Here is a 20,885-nt window from a genome sequence, read left to right as displayed (position 1 = left end):
CCATATCAGTTTAAGACATCTGTTGAAATACCATGTGGTGATTGCTAGAAGGATTACAAAAAATTGAGAAAAGATCATATGTGAGGCCCTAGTGAAATCTCTACAAGAAGGAAAATCTCAAAAGAAATGTATCATTGGTAATGGAGCAAACAATTATTAACTTCAGATGCTGTTGTAGTATTAACCATGTCAAGTATTAACCATGTCAAGATTGAGCAAAACACCGGAAGAAGCAAAGGATGCCCATGGGCGATGGACATGCCACTTTATCTATCTTGAAGCACCTAGTTCCATTTTTTTTCAAGCAACTATATGAAAATAGTAAGAGAGCAATTTAAAATGTTGGGAGCTAGGCAAGTTGAATTCCTCTGTAATATTGTGTTGCCGCTTTCTCTGCAAGTCTTGTCTACATTCTAAAGTATAAAAATTCTTTTATTATTTATTCCAAATCTTACACAGGAAATGCTCCAGAAGGCTGTCAGAGTTCATGGGCAGGCACCAGAGGGATTTCCTTAAAAATGTTTTTTCCTCCCATTACAGGAAGTCAACAGGATATGTCTTTTGCCTTGATCTGTAAGACCTAGTTCCTTGACTGTGCATTGTAGGAAATTTTTGCATACATTTGTATTTTGCTGTTGTCCACCATTTTGTAAAAGATGGAGATTTTTGCAACCATGATGCCATTGACCTGTTTTAATGTAGTCAAGACAGCCAGATACCCGTTACCCAAAAAAGGGGACACAGATTTGTTAAGATCTTCAATACACTAATGTATATGCACTAATGTATTTAAATTTGAGTGAAATTCAGTACATTGTAGAATAGTAGGGATGAATTGGCTTAACCTTTTGCTATCCTTGATTTTTAACTGTGGGTGGCTGGGTTCAAAATCTCTCCTTTCTCTTCAAACTAGATTTCAGCCAGTACCTTTCAAAAGGAGGATTGCTGTCTGAAGCATTAGATACCATCTTTCTATTAATTACACTTCTAAATAAACATTAATTTACACAAAATATTCAGCACCAGCCCCAAACAAACACACTGGGGAGTAAATTCCACTCCTTTCTCTAAACTGTATTAAATCTCAGATTATCTTAATGAACTCAAAAAGTACACTTAATCATTCTAGCTGCATATTTAAAAATAATACATGTAATGCAAATCTAAATATTGCAAATGGCAAATGCTAACCCCCACAGTCATTTTTTTTTAATCTTAGGGCCTCATTTTAGATATTTCCTTTCTATTACACTGAACTTAGTTCATTCACCATAAGTAAACACCTATAGTGTCTTTAACTTCAGAACAACTGCTGTGAACCATACCCATTAAGATTTTCTTAATTGTTTGAACAATTTAATTATAAAATGGAGAAAACTCATAAATTCTTCTGTTAAAACGGGGCTGGACTTGATGGAACCAATTACTCTCATCCATTGAGGCCATCAAATACAGAGAGAGAGAGAGATGGGGTGGATGGCAGGTAGGGAATAAAAGGCATCATATGATTGCGAGATATATGCAGAGTGCCACAAGAAATACTGGCATGTTCTTTACTAGAGATAATTAAACAGTGGCTAGACAGTCATTTGAAGAGCCTTGGTGGAGCAGTGGGCTAATGCCTCCTTAAGTAACACCAGCTGCCTGCAATTAGTGCAGGTTCGCATCCCACCAGGCTCAAGGTTGACTCAGCCTTCCATCCTTCCGAGGTAGGTAAAATGAGGACCCAGATTGTTGGGGCCAATTAAGCTGACTTTGTAATAATGCCGCTTGGGCCCCCCGAAAGCCCTAATAAGCAGGCATATACATAGAATGAAGGCTATTGCTAAGCACATTGATTTGTGCTTAGATTGTAAGCCGCCCTGAGTCTTCGGAGAAGGGCGGGATATAAATGGGATTTTTTTAAAAAAGATACTTGCCTGAACGGAGATTGGATTAGATGACCTCAAAAAACTTTTCAAACTGAAATTCTGGGTTTTAATGGATGAGGATCTACTATACCTTTATGAGTGAGCGGTACATACTAGAAGTAAATATGCGAACTATTCCTGATAAGATAGTCAAAGACAGTCCCTGCTGAAAATAATTATATTTGCTTTATATACAAAGGCTGAAGAGCCTTCCAGAACTGTTGCTATCAAAGAACTCTCACATGGAGCCAGCTTCTCACTTATTGCTCCTGAGCCAGTGACTTTGATGGGCTTTGGCTTAGGGAGGGAATCACATCTGTTGCTGCTAGTTAAATTTCAACTGCTGCAGCCTCTGAACCATAGTCTGAGCTCTCAACTCCTGCTATGCCCCTGGACCCTGCCCGATTGACTGGTAGGAATCTGGCCAAGGAGCTTTGCATAAGCAGTTGATTTGGATAAAGGGCTCCTCACTTGAAATGCTGTCCTACAGACTTTTCAGATGCTAGTCTCTTACTCAACCCACCCCCAGCCAAAGTCCCATGATTAGGTGATTGCATTGTTGCTTTCATCTATCTTTTTTCCACTCCGTGCAGTCAGAAGAACAAAGCTTGAAGGATGGCTTAAAATCTATTGATTTAGAAACTTAAAAGCATTCTTTAAATAATAAAAAAACCTAATGATTTGAAAACCAGGCTGGAGACTTGTTGAATACCTATGTTGGAAATTAATGGATAATTGGTATGTGCTACTAACGTCTGTGAGATGAAGCCATAGCAGTTAAATATAGGTGCTCTCAATTAAAGCCAAAACAAATGATATTCTCAAAATGTTAGTTGATAAATGTTTCAAATGAACCAGGAACTTTTAAAAAGATTGCAAAGATTCCAGAGTAGAGAAAGTATAAGTTTACCCAGTGAACCTGAAACTTTAAATTATTTTGGTGGTTTCCAACCTATATTTCTTTTATTTTATTCAAATAGGTTTATTTCATTTTTCCATTTATTTCATTTATTTTCATTTTTACATACTATTTATATTGAAAACAGTATCCTTATGCTATAATTGTGCTATGTACTTAGAACAGTAATGGGATTTTTTTTCAATAAGTGAAACATCTACAAAATTATTTTCTAGATTTGTATTATTTCTGTCATATAAAGGTAAAGGTTCCCCCGCACATGCGTGCTAGTCGTTTCCAACTCTAGGGGCCGGTGCTCATCTCCATTTCAAAGCCGAAGAGCCAGCGCTTGTCCGAGTATGTCTCCGTGGTCATGTGGCCAGCATGACTAGATGCCAAAGGCGCATGGAACGCTGCTACCTTCCCACTGTAGTGGTCCCTATTTTTCTACTTGTATTTTTACATGCTTTCGAACTGCTAGGTTGGCAGAATCTGTCATATATATATATATATATATATATATATATATATATATATATATATATATATATATATATATATATATATATATATATATATATATATATATTATACTTTAAAGCAATCCAAATAACTTTTTAAAATTTTATTTTCTTTATTTTTTTATTTCCTTGCTGCAGCTTCCTAGCTTTAAATAGAGATGCCACCTTTGAATTTATAATGTTTCCAAAGCAAATCATAATGGAGATAGGTAAAATAAAATTGTAAGGGTTGTACTGGAAATATTAGCAACACTTACAAATAGCCATATTGCCAACAACCAAAGGCAGGGATTTGCCTCAATAGCCTTTGGTATAACCATTGCTTTGCAAAACAATAATATTCTCCATCTTTTTCCTGCTTTCTATTAGCCTTCCAGGTTTTTGTAACTCAGAGAGAGAGAGCTATTTGGTCTAGTCACGCAGGGGTAGGCAACCTTGGCTATTTTATGACTCGTGGACTTCAACTCCCAGAATTCCTGAGCCAGCCATGCTGACTCAGGAATTCTGGGAGTTGAAGTCCACGAGTCATAAAAGAGTCAAGGTTGCCTACCCTTGTAAGGCACCAGGCTAGAAGCTAAGCAGACTGTTCTAGTTTTAGTTCTGCCTTAGGCAGGAAATCTAGGTGGGTGACTTTCACACTCTCTCACTCCAGCTAACCAAACAGAGTTGTTGTGGGGAGGAGGAAGTTCTGTTGGATATGTTCACTGCCTTGAATTATTTGTTCAGATAATAAAGATGGGATACAAATAATTAAATAAATAACTCAGCAGTACTATCTAATGACAGATAAGTAGTTCTAATGATAGAACCCAGAATTTGTTTCCTTTCTATTTTGTTGCACAGGCAGTGAAAAATGGGAACCATGAGATTTTATTTTATTTTTTCCAATAAAGGGAAAATAAGAGGTGGAAGAAATATTAGGCATGTTCACCATTTTGAGCTATTTATAAAAATAATAAAGCAGGATAGATAGGTAGGTAGCTAGGTAGATAGATAGATAGATAGATAGATAGATAGATAGATGATAGATAGATAGATAGATAGATAGATAGATAGATAGATAGATAGATAGAGTTGTATTATTTCATCATTTGTGTTAACAAACTTTAGATATTTGCAAAACATAAGAAGTCTGATGGAATGGGCAAATGGCCACTTGTCCAAATTTTTTGTCTAATAATGATGCATTCTGGAAGTTCCAGCATGAAACAACATTTTATTTCATTGTTGCTCCTTAGCAGTAGATACTTAAAGTGAATAAGTAGTATATAAATGTTTGCAAATAAATGTATAAACTCTAGATTTAGATACTTCCACCCAGTAAGCCTCTCTTCAGTGAATTTGTCTTTTTAATTGGTAAATACCCCTTAAAATGGCAGCAAATGCTGACATTCAACTATAAGATGTGTTATATTAGTTCTCAATCTCCTTACACTTCAGTTTAATGAACAGTCTCAAGTTCTAATTTTATTAGCAAAAGGGATAAATTTCTTTCTATTCAACTTTTCTCTGCTTCTAAGCAACCTTCATGTTCATCATAATCTGCTAGCATTTTAAGCTGAAGGCACCCAGAAAGGACATCTGATACATAGACCTGGGGTGTGGAAGGCTATAATAGATAAAGAACTAGTTAAATTGATGTAAATATATTATCACAAAAAATATTTCATAAATAAATAATATTTTTACATACTGTTGCTTATGCCAAGGTTGCCATTCAAGGTCTTAATCACTGCTATTACATAATCTAAGTATCTGGTTACCTTAAATTGTCATTTAGTTTTCTTTACTAGATGCTGTCCAGATGTTTTGGCTTCCCACAATCCTCAAACAATCATCAGTACAGGTCATAGAAGAGTGGAGCAGAAGTCCAGTACAAATATAATGCAGCAGTGCTGCAAAAATCCAATGTTTTGGAGCTATCCCCAATAATCATGCATATAAGTTTATATACATATGTACCCTACAGACAAAAAACATTTTTTCTACCCAGTGCCATACTGCAATTTATATACTAAAAGATAGGAAAGGAGATTTAATACTGAACAATATTGCAACTAAAAAGCCTTTTTGCTTTTTAAAAAAATATTTATTAACATTTACCATGCCTGACATTCAAATTAAAAGTTCAAATTGAACTTTTTTTAAAAAAATATGTTAACAACAACAAAAAACAACAACAGCAACAACAATAATAGTTGGAAGGGACCTTGGAGGTCATCTAGTCCAATCCCCTGCTCAGGTAGGAAACTCTATACAATTTCAGACAAATAGCTGTCCAATCTCTTCTTAAAGACTTTCAGTGTTGGATTATTCACAGCTTCTGGAGGCAAGTTGTTCCACTGATTAATTGTTCTAACATAAGGAAGTTTCTCCTTAGTTCTAGGTTGCTTCTCTCTTTGGTTAGTTTCCATCTGTTGCTTCTTGTCTTGCCTTCAGGTTCTTTGGAGAATAGCTTGACTCCCTCTTCTTTGTGGCAGCCCCTGTGATATTTGGAATACTGCTATCATGTCCCCCCTCGTCCTTCTCTTCATTAAACTAGACATACACAATTCCAGTAACCGTTCCTTGTAGGTTTTAGCCTCCAGTCCCCTGATAAAATCTTTGTTGCTCTTCTCTGTAATCTTTCTAGAGTCTCGACATCTTTTTTACATCGTGGTGACTAAAACTGGTTGCAGTATTCCAAGTGTGGCCTTACCAAGGCATTGTAAAGTGGTATTAATACTTCACATGATCTTGATTCTATCCCTCTGTTAATGCAGCCTAGCACTGTGTTGGCTTTTTTGGCAGCTGCAGCACACTGCTGGCTCATATTTAAGTGATCATCCATTAGGACTCTGAGATCCCTCTCACAGTTACTACTATTGAACAAGGTACCTCCTAAACCAGGCATGTCAAACTCGCGACATCACGTGACTTTTTCCCCATTGCCGGCAATGGGGTAGGTGTGGTTTCAGAGTGACGTACCTGGTCTGCGGGCTGGCAGTTTGTCCTGCCTGTCCTAAACTATACCTGTGCGTTTGGTTTTTCTTGCCTATATAATTTAATTTATATAATTTATACAGGATCCTATTTTGTATTAAATGCAATTATATCCTGTTTTTAAGGGTGATATTTTTCTATCTAAATGCTGCACTGTTAAATAGAAGAGGAGAAATGTCATCAATTGCTACAGGAGGAAGTTGCAGAATCTGGGTGCTGCTCCAGAGAAAATCATTCCCATGTCTTTATGATTAGGAGATTAAGATTAAGATAAACTTTATTGTCATTTTTTTTTACTGTGGGCACACTGGCATACATTAAAAATGAAATTCGGTTGCCTGCTCTCAAAAGAAAATATATATCGATACACATACACAACATACATATTTACATGCTATTTACTAATACATAGCAGAAAGAGGAAGTTTGAGAGTTCACAAGGTTAATACTGTGTGGAACAAAACTGTGACTGAATCTGGATGTTCTCCTTCGGATACCATGAAGCCTCCTCCCAGAAGGTAACAAGGAAAACAGGTCATGAAAAGAATGTATATATATATATTAAATTGTAGGTGTATTTACAATTAATAATTGTCTTTATTAAATGACAATTAATAATTGCCTTTTTAGCTAAAGTAGAAGCAAGAGGGAAAGAAACTTTAGGTGTGGCAACGTTGAATGACTCAGATTTCATTAATAGAGTTTTCCTTTCCTTTCCCATGGAAGATGCTCCTCCTTCATCTTTGTAGAATTTCACTTGATCAGTTTGGTACACTGATTTATCAAAGCCATCTTTTTTCATAACAAATTGTTTCAGGAAAGCTCTGCTCAGCAGGTGGAGGGCAGGGGGAGGAAGAGGCTTTCTCTTGAGTTTTGTTTACAGCCTCTAAGTGCCTTGCCCAACACAGAGATTTGCCTTTGCAGAGGTGCTGCAGCAATCTGACAAGCTGCTTTGCAAACTCTAGGAATGTTGATATTAAATTTCCCTCTGCCTGTAAACAGAGCACTGGGACAGGATGACTGAGAACCCATTGCCATCTGGCAAGCTGCAGAATGAAGATGAAAGGAGCTGGGATGATAAAAGGAAAGCAAGATGGAAAGCTGATGGAACTGGCAGGTTATGCCAAACATGTCTTGACTGGGTAGCAGAGGGCAGCTTCTTATCCTACTTTGTTGGCTGGCCAGTGGAGTTCTAATTACAAACATAATTTGGTTTTACTTGGTACGTGAAACAGAGGTGTTTTTTTTTGCTGCTTAGGAAATAATAATGAGCAATACCTGGATGTACTAGAAAATGCTATAACAGTATGGCCTGCTCCTGATTCCAGGCTGACAACTAATTGTGACTTCTTTTTTTGCAAGATACTCAATTTATTCTATTCCACCCTCAAGAGTTTTCGATTTCCCCACAACAGGGAAACCTCTAATCACAATCACTATTGAGTGATGTTAACTCCTTAAGCCAGGGGTGTCAAACTGCAGCCCGCGGGCCAGACGCATCACGTGAAAGTCACACCCACCCAATTGCTGGCAATGGCAAAAGGGTCCCGATACGTTGTGCGACGTAACGTGACATTGCGAGTTTGACATATCTGCTTTAAGCTATCTTAATGAGAATTTGTATGATGATTTTGCCCCAGTACAGGTATTGGGTATTATTGTTGTATTTATATGAGCAAGCTTAAGATGCCTAAGCCATGATTATCAAGGAATAAGCCTCAATGAACTGGATAGAATTGACTTCCGAATTGCAACGTGTAGAAGCCTTCTGTTTTAACAATGCAAAGTTAGGCATTTCTGTCTAGCAGTAACGCTGACTGAATATATTTGGAGTTACTCTAGATAAGTGAGAAGGAGCTACTGTTTAAAAGACTACCTATAATTTGTCATTTGATGATTTATAACCTAATAATTTTTTCAAAAGTGAAGAATTGAACCACTACATCACCTCAAAGAACAATACAAACTAAATTCAGTTTCTTACATTTCTCTTTTCTGTGTTTGTGCTCTGGAGATCCCAGTACTTGGAATGATTTCTCCTTTTACCAAACAATCTTGAGAGGTAGGCTGGACTAAGATAATTGGGTCATTGTAAGTGTATACAGTGTGTTACATCAGATTTAAAAGCATGATGGTAGGGAAGGGGAGTTTTGTTTTCGGTTTTCCCCCAGAAATGCACATTTCTCTCTGTGTGTATTCCTTTCAGCAGTTATGATAAAATTGCTAGTACATTTTTGATTGTGATAAATATACCATGTTTCCCCAAAAATAAGACCCAACCAGAAAATAAGCCCTAGCATAATTTTTCAGGATGCTCGTAAGCCCTATCCCCAAAATAATCCCCAGTTAAGATCGTCAGCCAGACGGATACATTTAGTACTGTGTTTCCCTGGAAATACACCCTAATATAAGACCTTATATTAGGTCTTATTTTCAAGGAAACATGGTAGCTTATTTTGAAAAGCAAATTCTTCTAACCCTTGTGACTGAGATGCTCAGCAACATACAAAACCAGCAACTGTACCTAGACATTTTAATTTGTGTCATTCATTCATTCATTCATTCATTCATTCATTCATTCATTCATTCATTTATTCATTCATTCATTCAATTTCTATGGCCACCCATTCAGTCAATGACAATTAATTAATTATTGGATTTACCTCTTATGGTGCAGGATTTTTGCCACTTGTTTTCTTGTTACTTTAATCTGTAATTTTATTGTGTGTTTTACTGCACATTCATTGTCCTCCGTCTTTTGGATTGCAAATCTTATGCTGAGAGTTCAAGGGCATTGTATTGTAGAAAGAACTTGTTTATGTTCAGAAGATTCAGGACTGTTTCTGTTTAAGCTTCTATTAAAATGAAAGCATGCCTGAAGTTTTTCTGACAGTTTTCAGAATGTGATTTTCTGGAAGAAACATAATTATGCACACAGAGGTATTCTTGAGTTAAGTCTCTAAGTACTCCAGATAGGACTGGGAAATCCTTAAGAGCACGAGTATAATTAATCCTTGGTCCACTCTATTTAAAATCTAGTGTGGTTGTTCAGTCAACAGAAGTTGCATACTTCTACTGTATAACTATGGTCAGTTAGCTCCGGCAGATCTGACATTGATGTTCCAAGGGCCAGATTTCATATAAGGCACGATCCTATGTCAAACAAGATTGACAGCCTAAACTACCATATATGTTTGGAGTGAATATAAATATCCCTTGAAGTGAACAAAAGGAATTTTTCAAAAGCATTTTCAGAAATACATAAATCTTTCCTGAATGGGATGTAGTGGCTTGCTGACCTATTGTTCTGACTCCAGGCGGGAGCCGCTGAGGCCTTTTGCTGCCTTAATAACTATTTCCTTTCCAAATTGCTGAGATGCCCACAGGAAAGAATCGGTGTCAAAAGGCCCCATAATGGCAGAATATAGAGCAGCTGCTGCTGGAGGCAGAAAGCTGTAAATCAAGATGCTTTCAGCAGTTGTGCTCCACAATAAGACGGGCAATAACTTAGCAACTTCTCAACATCCGTTCCTTTAATAGTGTTATTATTTATCACATTTGTATTCCATTTACTAAGAGCTCAAAGCAGCATTCATGAAGGTCTTCCTTCATCTTATCCCTCTGTCCATCCTTTTATGTTCTTGCTGAGCTAGAATGACTGTCCTCAAGTGCTTGGATCTTGGTTTTTTGTTGTTGTTGTTGTTTGTCCAAGTCTGATGTTTTAACTACTGCAGCCACTGCCTGAATTGAACAATCTGTATTCAGGGTTGTGTGCTGCAACACTTCACTGTCCACAAACTATTCCAAAATGGAGAGGTGCTGGGAAAACTGTTAAAACAATGTTGGAAACTCCGTTGGGATGAATCCACCTTATGCAAGAAGTATCTCATAGCATGTGTCCCTGGTAGTACCAGTAGGTATTATATCTTAATGAGTTTGGGTCCTACACATTGGTGAAAGCCAATGTAACAAAGAGGTTGAAGTGTTGGCCTGAATGGTCCACCCTCTGCCTTGGAAATTCCTGAGATGACTGTGGGCCAGTCTGTCACCAAACTGATGTAACAGATTTGTGAGGATAACAGGGAAGTTCTCATGTAAACTATCTTGAATATTTAGAGAAAAATGGTGATATAATTGACACAAAGCTAATAAGGTGGGCATCTCTTGGAATGAGAGAGCTCTTCAGGTGTGTTGCTCAGAATCAGGTAGAACAGAAAAGTCCTTAGTGCAAAAAGTCCTTAGTGCAAAATTAGTATGTTCGCTTAAAAATGATGGTGGATGAGAGAACAGAAATAGGGAACACTGTTATAGTGAACTAAATTAATAGCCCATGCAGACCAAAGTAATCTATTCCAATTGACAGTAATTCTCTAGGGCACAGGTCGGCAACCTGCGGCTCCGGAGCCGCATGCGGCTCTTTGAGCCGTCTCTTGCGGCTCCCAGCCGCCCGGTGCGCGCGCACCTCTTCCAACGGGCAGTGGTGCGCGCGCACCTCTCCAAATGGAGAGTGGCACCGCCCGTTTGGAGAGGTGCACGCGCACCTCCCCAAACCTTTGGGGAGGTGCGCGCGTACCTCCGCGCGAATGGGCAGCGGTGCCGCTCTTTCAGGAAGCCCGCCGCGGCCCGTCTGTGAAGCTGCCGAAAGCGGCAGCTTAGCAGACGGGCCGCGGCAGCTTCCGCAAAGAGCTGCGCCCCTGCCCATTCCGAGAGGTGCGCGCGCACCTCTCCGAACGACCGGAGGTGCGCGCGCACCTCCCCAAACTTTTGGGGAGGTGCGCACGTACCTCCGCGCGAACGGGCAGCGGTGCCGCTCTTTCAGGAAGCTGCCGCTTTCGGCAGCTTCCTGAAAGAGCGGCGCCGCTGCCCCTTCGCACGGAGGTACGCGCGCACCTCCCCAAAGGTTTGGGGAGGTGCGCGCGCAACTCCGGTCGTTCGGAGAGGTGCGCGCGCACCTCTCGGAATGGGCAGGGGCGCCGCTCTTTGCGGAAGCTGCCGCAGCCCGTTTGCTAAGCTGCCGCTTTCGGCAGCTTCACAGACGGGCCGCGGCGGGCTTCCTGAAAGAGCGGCACCGCTGCCCATTCGCGCGGAGGTACGCGCGCACCTCCGGTCGTTCGGAGAGGTGCGCGCGCACCTCTCGGAATGGGCAGGGGCGCCGCTCTTTGCGGAAGCTGCCGCAGCCCGTTTGCTAAGCTGCCGCTTTCGGCAGCTTCACAGACGGGCCGCGGCGGGCTTCCTGAAAGAGCGGCACCGCTGCCCATTCGCGCGGAGGTACGCGCGCACCTCCGGTCGTTCGGAGAGGTGCGCGCGCACCTCTCGGAATGGGCAGGGGCGCCGCTCTTTGCGGAAGCTGCCACGGCCCGTCTGCAAAGCTGCCGAAAGCGGCAGCTTTGCAGACGGGCCGTCGCCATCGGGCAACCGGGAACCGGTTCCATCTCATTTTTTAAAAAATGGCAGCCGCGTGCGTCCGCGCATGCGCAAAAAACCTTTTTGCGCATGCGCGTGCATGGACACACGCACGCGGCTCCCTCTTTTTTTAATTTGTGATGGAACCGGTTCCCAGTGGCTCTTTTTCTTTTTTAGGTTGCCGACCCCTGCTCTAGGGGATTAGGCAGATGTCCTTCCCAGACTAAAGAAAATTCCCAACTTTTTATGGTACAGAATTTTTACACTTTCTTGTTACTTTAATCTGGAATTTTATTATATGTTTGTATTTATGTATTATACATATGTCAGATCATGAAGATGACTCCATAGGAAAACTGGTTCATTGAGATAGGCTACAGTAAGAGTGCCTTGCAAGTTAGCTACTGTTTTAACTATCCTTATTTTGACTCGGGGAGGAACCAGTTTGAATCTTTTCCTAATGTTATCTTCTTTCTGGGGCTGTAAGGAATGCCATTGTTTCTGTAACTGATTTCTGAGTATTCCCTTCAAAGCCATCTCCATGGCTCTCTACATCTATCCATCTTCTTCCATCTCACTCTCTTGATTGCAATTCACTTCTGAGGGTTGAAGAGCATCATGTTGTCAGAGGACCATTTTAACGTACTTGTTCAGGCTTTTTTCTGCTACTGCTAAATTTTATTAAAATGTGACTGAAGCTTTACTGACAGCCTTCAGAATGTAAATTTCAACAAGAATGATAACTACGCATGAAGAAGGGTTTCCAACAGTTTCTACAAGAGTTGGGAAATCTTGTACAGCAAGAGAATATAACATATGGCCTGCAAATATCCCTTTTATGGCTCTCCTATAGTAACGTTTTCTAGATTTAGGGCATACCCCTATTATAGAACTACTTTCAGTTGGACTTAATAGTTATTTGATACTATGACAAACTATAATTTTCCATGCGTACATGTTTGTATAAAGCTACTACAAAATGATCTCACATAATTATAACATCAGTCATCTAGAGTATAATTGTGATTCAATGTCAGCCTGTGATACCGGCAGCTGAGTCTGATGATTCTGAAGAGGAGGAGGAGGAGGGGTTTGGAGAGCCTTTGGTGTCAGAGGGAGGCTCTGATGCACTGCAGGACTCTCATCCTGGCCCCTCCCATCATGTTCCTCATCAGACTCAGCCATGTGAGCACGAGGTATTGGACGTAGATGATTCACAGCTGGATCTATTCAGGGATGCTAGGAGCAGGAGGCATTCCAGCAGAGTAGAACAGAGAAAGGCCATGAGGCAACTCAGTGAGAGGAGGAGAAGGCAATGAGAAGCCACGCCTTGGGGCTGCTGATAAAAGGGGAAGGTGTGGGAGGTGCTGGTTGCAGAAGGCAACCGTTTGAAGACCTTCTGCTAGAGTCCTGGTCTGTTATTCCTGTTTAACTCTTGCTTGAACGTTTGGTTTAACTCTTGTTTGAACTTTTGGTTTAACTCTTGTTTGAACTTTTGATTTCTTGTAAATAAATTTGGTTGTGTTTTTCAAGCCTGTTGACTATAAAAAGGGGTTGCCCCTGACATTCAAAAAGGGCCGGTCATAGGCTGGAACAGAACAATAATTTTTAAGTATGAGCTGCAGAAGCTGACAATATTTGAAAACTGTTACTGTACTACTACTACTACTACTACTACTACTAATAATAATAATAATAATAATAATAATAATAATAATAATAATAATAATAATAATAATAATAATAAAGTTGGAAGGGACCTTGGAGGTCATCTAGTCCAACCCCCTGCTCAGGCAGGAAACCCTATACCATTTCGGACAAATGGCTTTCCAGTCTCTTCTTAAAAACTTCCAGTGTTGGAGCATTCACAGCTTCTGGAGGCAGGTTGTTCCACTGGGTAATTGTTCTAACTGTCAGGAAGTTTCTCCTTAGTTCTAGGTTGCTTCTCTCCTTGATTAATTTCCATCCATTCTGGCCTTTGGGCGCTTTGGAGAATAGCTTGAGACCCTCCTCTTTGTGGCAGCCCCTGAGATATTGGAACACACTGCTATCATGTCCCCCTTCGTCCTTCTCTTCATTTAACTTGACATACCCAATTCCAGCAGCCGTTCCTTATATGTTTTAGTCTCCAGTCCCCTAATCATCTTTGTTGCTCTTCTCTATACTCTTTCTAGAATCTCAACATCTTTGTTACATCATGCTGACCAAAACTGGATGCAGTATTCCAAGTGTGGGCTTACCAAGGCATTGTAAAGTGGTATTAATACTTCACGTGATCTTGGTTCTATTCCTCTGTTAATGCAGCCTAGCACTGTGTTGGCTTTTTTGATCCTCCATTGAATATGTTTTTTATACAGCCCTTCTTTGTGAAAGTACAAAGCACAATAGAAGTGCATCATCATGGTATTGCCAAAAAGTACAATCTGTCTCCCACAAAGTGTTTGGAATGGTTCTAAGAACACTTCCAAAAATTCCCTCTAAATTGCTGTTTTTAATGTGAGATATATGGAAAATGATTAGAATCTTGTGAAATGACCATATGAAATGTGTTGAAACTAATTTTAATTAAATGTGAATTAAATCAAATTTAATCTCTTTCTTGGCCAAGATCATTATTTGGGGTGTGCCTCCCCCAACACTTTCAAGTACAGGTTTGTATGAAGTTTGAAAATGCTTGCACACTCAAAGTAAAACTACTAAAAAACCTTTAGTATGTAAAACTAATAGAAAATCAACAATTACCGTATAATACAATATGTGTCCAGCATGGCTGTGCATGTTTTTGGTATGCTATAGAAATACTTATTTGAACCTCATGTAAACAAAACATCCTCCTATTTTAAAACCAATTAAGCTGAAAAAAGGGCAAAGCTATTTTATGAGTTATTTTGATAAGTTGTCTCCTTAAAGCAGCTGCATCTTTAACCAGATATATGCCAAAAACATATATCTGGTTACAATGTGACTGTTTAGTAAATATTAAAGAGGTGAGGTACTCTTTCAAGGTCCAAAGACATTCTTCCAAATCATTACTGAAGTAATGCAAAATTAGCTTATTCCAGCACACTCGTAAGATTAAAAAAATTAGAGACTCTCCAAAACAAATGATGTTTCTCAAAAAGACTCCAGGCAGTTTTTCTAAGCTTTCCAGCTTCTGTCTGGCACAGCCAAGGTCTTCCAAAAAAATACATTGCTTATCTACCCAGGCCTGGATGTTATGTATATATTCTGTCTCAATATTCCAACATTCAGCACAAACAGCCCTCTGTTCCTACATGATAAATCACAGGCAGCCCCACTGTGTACCACATATAAATTCAGGATAATGCAGACTGCAAGGATGCCTCTTCCCCCCCCCCTCCCCCGCTCTTGTTCTTCTCTGCCCTCCTCCAATTTTTACTTGGGATACTTCTCTTTCACTATTTCATATATAAACTATTTGTGTTTTATAATCTCTGCTCCTAATTAGAAGACAAATTATGGACTTTGTGTGCTCTCTCTCTCTGTGTGTGTGTGTGTGTTTGTGTGTGTGTGTGTGTGTGTGGTGTGTAGGGAGGGAGGGAGGGAGAGAGAGAGGGAGAGGGAGAGAGAGAGAATCTGAACCAATTTCAGTTGGTATTATTTAAAGTGCAGTTACATTTTGTCCTTCTTAGCATTCAGACATTCCACATTTCATTTTCTATGGAACAGGGAGGAGGATTACAGCACCTTCACAGTATTTGCTTTGTTTACAATTTTGCAAGCTATATTTGGAGGCGAAGAGCTACTGTATCTCCTATGGTTCTTCCTCCTTCGGATCAAAACCCCACAACTATAACAGATGGTACTCTGAATTTTTTGATCACGGTGGTTCCCAACATTGTACTTAATTTAGAAACAGCTGCTTGGGAGATACTAGGGCTGGCACTCTACTTTGATCAAAGCAATGGTGCCCTGGGATATATGTGTGAGTTTTTCTGAAATCCTCCTCCAAACTTCTACTACTAGACCTTCTGAGGGAAAACTCAGACGTCTATATTGTTTCTTTTTTCTCCTCGCAAGGTTAATAACCTTATCCAAAGAGCATCATTCTGACATCAGTTTCCTCAGTATACAAATTCTTGCTTTTAAGAACCCAAGGTCCTCTAAATATAATCAGTGCAGATGCTATAAAACGATATTTTTTTAAAAAAAGGGTTTTGCTTCACAATATCAGCTAATGCCAAATGCAAATTAACTTCGTATTCCTTTAGCAACATGTCTTTTTAATGGCATTCACCCTTCCCTCAAACACACAATAAATGCCTGTTGGTGGGTGGTGTGGCACATTTACAATCACTGGCTGGATGTATAACACTCTGAACTAAGCCAGTGTGGTCAATTCAAAAAAATCATGACCAATCATTATACTCTAGTTGAATCAAGTTGCTCAGTCAATTTTCTGATGATATCCTTTTTTAGATAAAGTTAACAAAATACAGATTCTAATATCAGCACTAAAATAGCTATGCTGGGGAAAATGAGCTGTGCTGTGCAGGATTTGGGAGGAATAATGTGCACAGACAGCCATAATGAGAAATGAGGAGGAACAGTGGACTCAAATCGCCGTTCTGCCACAACTATTGCACCAGATGTGATTGTGATGTGCATAAATGTGTGTATATATAATTCTGGGCTAGCAATAATGCTGACTCAGCCTTCCATCCTTCCAAGGTAGGTAAAATGAGGACCCAGATTGTTGGGGGCAATAAGCTGACTTTGTAATAATGCCGCTTGGGTGTGTGTGTGAAAGCCATAATAAGCAGGCATATACATAGAATGAAGGCTACTGCTAAGCTTGTAAGCTGCCCTGAGTCTTCGGAGAAGGGCGGGATATAAATGGAATTAAAATAAAAAATAAATAAAATAAAAATATCCTTTTTGTTAAAGATTTTGCTGAATTAAAATATCAAAGAACAAGACCAAGCTGCCTATCTCTTTATTTATCTTTTTAGGAGTATTCTCACTTCTGCCATCCAAACCCTTCCATCAAAATAATTAAACAAGTCTCAGTATAGAGAGAAGAGAGAAAACAGTGAATAAATCCCGCAACCTGGTCCCGATGCAACTGAGCCACATTTTGTCTGAGTGAAAACTTCCTCAGAAATATAAACGAGATAATGCCATATCAGACCAAGAGCTTTTCTTGAACCAGTTCAAACTGTGAAATTCTGGAAATATCCATTAATTTTCTTCTGGCAATTCAGTAATGGCTTTCATTATTTCTTTGGGGTGTTTTTTTAATGTCCCAATCTGATATACATCCCTGGAAGTTTTCAGGGTATCTCTTATGAAGATGGTCAAATCTAACCTTGCATATATTTTAAACATGGGCCAAGCTTATCTAGGGGAGAGGCAGGTTAGATAAAAAAAGGAGAATGAAATTGAATGAGTTTTTTATTTTATTATTGCAATAAGCTAAGAAGGTAGTCTATGTGCGGAAAGAGTTAACTAGCCTATGATCACCCAGTGCCTGGATTCACACAATATATTAATGTCTAAATTAAAACAAGGTTGGGCATTTGGTCTTTGTGGGTCAGTTTGTTATGGAAATCCAGCCATTGTCCTAATAAGTTATTTGAATCCAATTACTATGTTTAGCAATACAGTATGTTTTGATTATTATTATTTTGGTTTGGGCATAATTTAATTATAGGAATCCTGCAATTGTGTTTTTTATTAGGTTTAATGTGTTGTGTGAAAATCCCTTGACCAACTTTCAGACTTCAGTAAGGACACAGAAGCAGAACAGTTTATCTGCTATACATTCTAAGTACAACAGATCTTTAAATAATTGATAAATTCATCCAAGTCTTCCCTCCTTGTAGAAGTTACCAGCATAAATAATACAGGTCTGTCATTTGTTCTGGCATAGATTGAAATAATATCTCCCTCTACTGTTCAGTTTTAGGAATTACAGTAATAGGGAGGCCTGATGGTTTCTGTTATGTGCTCTTAATGTCATAGCCAGCATGGCCACTGCTTAGGCTAGCTGGAAATGATAGATATTATCCAACACATACAAATGTACAAAATTGTGCAAAGCTATTCCCTGTGTAGGCCACTTGCAGATTCCTAGTAGAAATAATTCATGAAATTGACATGTATTATCTTTTTATGTGAAATGTGGTAGAAAGGTTTTATCCTTTGAAAGACAAAACAAAAATTCTTGAAATAAAAAAGAGGAGATAACAGCCTTCGGCTTTTTGCACCACCCTGGTAGATTAAGGAAAAGTATTCAAGTTCACTAAAGACTTGTGAAATGGCTAGATGAAAAAATCCTTTGCTGACTTACTTCATTTTATCGCCTTGTGCCTACAGAGTTTTTTGATGATTATTCCGAAGGTCGGGAATGTGTCAACTGTGGTGCTATGTCCACCCCACTGTGGCGAAGAGATGGCACCGGCCACTATCTTTGTAATGCATGTGGACTCTACCACAAGATGAATGGCATTAACCGGCCACTGATCAAGCCCCAGAGGAGGCTGGTAAGGAATGTGATGCAAACCCTCACAGGCTGTGAGAATCTCCTTTGTGATTCAATCCCACCTGTCCACTATTAATCTTGACCTGTAAAAAGCAAATTAGACAGAACTGCATCATTTATAAGGTTGTATAACACAGTTTCGATATGGCTCTGAAGCTTATTGCTCCTTCTCCTCCGACACGCAAGGAATTTGTCTCAAGTGTATAAGCTCTTAGTCTACATACAAACAACAAATGATAAATCATAAATAAAAAGATACAATAATAAATTCTAAGATACCATAGGAGAATGTAATAGGAAAGAGAAGTATAATAGCAATACAACCCCACTGCATGGGTAAATACCCTTAGGTATAAGACAAATCTTGAGTGATTTAAATAGGCACCTTTAATTTTTATTCCATCTTTGGCCCAGTTTAGTTTGTGAAATACTTCTTCAAGGCAGGCTGAGAAAGGATAGGTGATATTGTATCACCTTGTTGTACACCTTGTTCTATGTTGATTTCCACTTAAAGATCATTAAGGCAAACTGTCACCATTATTTTTTCATATATTGATTGTAGTAAGTTTACGTAAGCAGTGTTTACATGGTTGGTTGAGCAATGCATTAATTATTGCTTGCTGGAAGTCTGAGTCAAGCGCCTTTTTATAGTCAGTGCTGTGGAAATGAAGTATTTAGCAAAGAAAAACAGAAAAACTGTTTCTGTGTGTAGAGGTCCGCCCCGAGGCCTCTCGTTTGTGGAGTTCCTCAGGGGTCGGTTCTCTCGCCCCTCCTGTTCAACATCTGTATGAAGCCGCTGGATGAGATCATTCGTGGTTTCGGGGTGGGGTATCATCAGTATGCTGATGATACCCAACTTTTTTTCTCCACCCCAAACCAACCCAGTGATGCCCTCGCCGTGATGTCCCGGTGCCTGGAGGCGGTTCAGGTCTGGATGGGGAGAAACAGGCTTCGTCTCAATCCTGCCAAGACTGAGTGGCTGTGCATACCGGCATCTTGGGTCAACCAGACTATTCCATCTCTAACGATGGGGGGGTGAGGTGTTACCCCCCGTTGATAGGGCTCGCAACTTGGGCGTCCTCCTGGATTCACGGCTCAATTTTGAAGATCACATAGGAGCCGTGACCAGGGGGGCTTTTGCCCAGGTTCGCCTGGTGCACCAGTTGCGACCCTACCTGGACCGAGATGCCCTATGCACAGTCACTCATGTGCTCGTGACCTCCCGTTTAGACTACTGAAACGCTCTCTACATGGGGCTGCCCTTGAGGACCACCCAGAGGCTTCAGCTGGTGCAGAATGCGGCCACGCGAGTTGTGATGGGGGTTTCCCGATACTCCCATGTAACACCTCTACTCCGCGAGTTGCATTGGCTTCCGGTTGCCCTTCAGGTGAGATTCAAGGTGCTGGTGATGACCTATAAAGCCCTAAATGGCTTGGGTCCGGGATATCTGAGGGAACACCTGCTGCCAGCATCAAGCTCCCTTCGTCCAGTGCGCTCCCACAGGGAGGATCTTCTCAGGGTGCCGCTGGTTAAAGATTGCCGGCGGGTAACACCCAGGGGTAGGGCCTTCTCAGTGGGCGCACCTGCCCTTTGGAACCAGCTGCCTGTGGAGCTTAGGACTGCCCCCGACCTCCGTTCATTCCGCCGGGACCTGAAGACCTGGCTCTTCGAGCTCTCTGGCCCAGGCTGAGAATTTTTAATTTTAACTGGGGTTTTTATTTTTTTTCTTAGGGATTGATTTAATCTTTTAAAATTGTTTTTCACTTTTGTATTGATTTTTCTTTTAAATATCCTGTAAATCGCCCTGAGTCCTTCGGGAAAGGGTGGTATATAAATCTAAATAATAATAAATAAAAAATAAATAAGTTGTTTTGGCGTATTTTATAGCAAGTAATGATTATTAGTAAAAAAAAATGATTGATAGATAACACCACTAGTGAATTAATCAGTTATTCTTGCTTTGAACTCTTGTTCTCACAGTCAGCCTCCCGTCGGATTGGACTGTCATGTGCAAACTGCCATACTTCTACAACCACACTGTGGCGCCGGAACGCCGAAGGAGAGCCAGTCTGCAATGCTTGTGGTTTATACATGAAGCTCCATGGGGTGAGAGGAGAAAACAAAGCATAACCTATCTATGGCAACTTTCCCCAGTTTGAAAGTCACGCTGTATGGGAATTCTGAAAATGCAAAAAACATCTGGAGGGCACCAGTTTGGGAAGACTGCTTTGTAAGAAATAGAGCAAGCAGGTGGCATCAGGCTACTTCTCCCTGCTTATGGCTTCCTGTTAATAAAGAGTGCAGAGAAACTGCCCCTTCTGGGCATTACTTCGAAGCCAAAGATGTGATGTAGACAGTTTCACTCGTGTACCCAGTTGGACTTTTCCATGTTATTTTCTGCTAACCTTTTTCTTGTAAAAGGAGTTCATGATGCAAAGTTCCTATCTTTCAGCAAAATCTACTGAACTGTCACCTCTATTATCTTCTTCAACACTTCCATATGGATCAGTTGCTTTTTATCCAGATATTGTTTTCCTATTCTTGCATTAAAGTCACCCAATAATAATAATAATAATAATAATAATAATAATAATAATAATAATAATAATAATAATAATAATAATAATAATAATAATAATAATAATAATTATTTTATTTATATACC

General features: G+C 39.8%; 1 protein-coding gene across 1 annotated transcript in view; it reads left to right on the top strand.

Annotated features, from left to right (window-relative positions):
- The window catches only part of GATA4 (GATA binding protein 4), a gene marked incomplete at both ends in the record, with an annotated part of 49,784 nt that overhangs the window by 17,231 nt on the left and 11,668 nt on the right, over positions 1-20,885 (top strand). Inside the window, 2 exons of the mRNA XM_083350377.1 lie at positions 18,054-18,220; positions 20,201-20,326. Coding sequence (XP_083206503.1) covers positions 18,054-18,220; positions 20,201-20,326 — 293 coding nt within the window. The remainder of the gene's footprint in view (positions 1-18,053; positions 18,221-20,200; positions 20,327-20,885) is intronic.

Source organism: Vipera ursinii, assembly GCF_947247035.1.
Source record: "Vipera ursinii genome assembly, chromosome: 1".
NCBI lineage: Eukaryota > Metazoa > Chordata > Lepidosauria > Squamata > Viperidae > Vipera > Vipera ursinii.
This window is presented reverse-complemented; position numbering and strand designations above follow the sequence as displayed.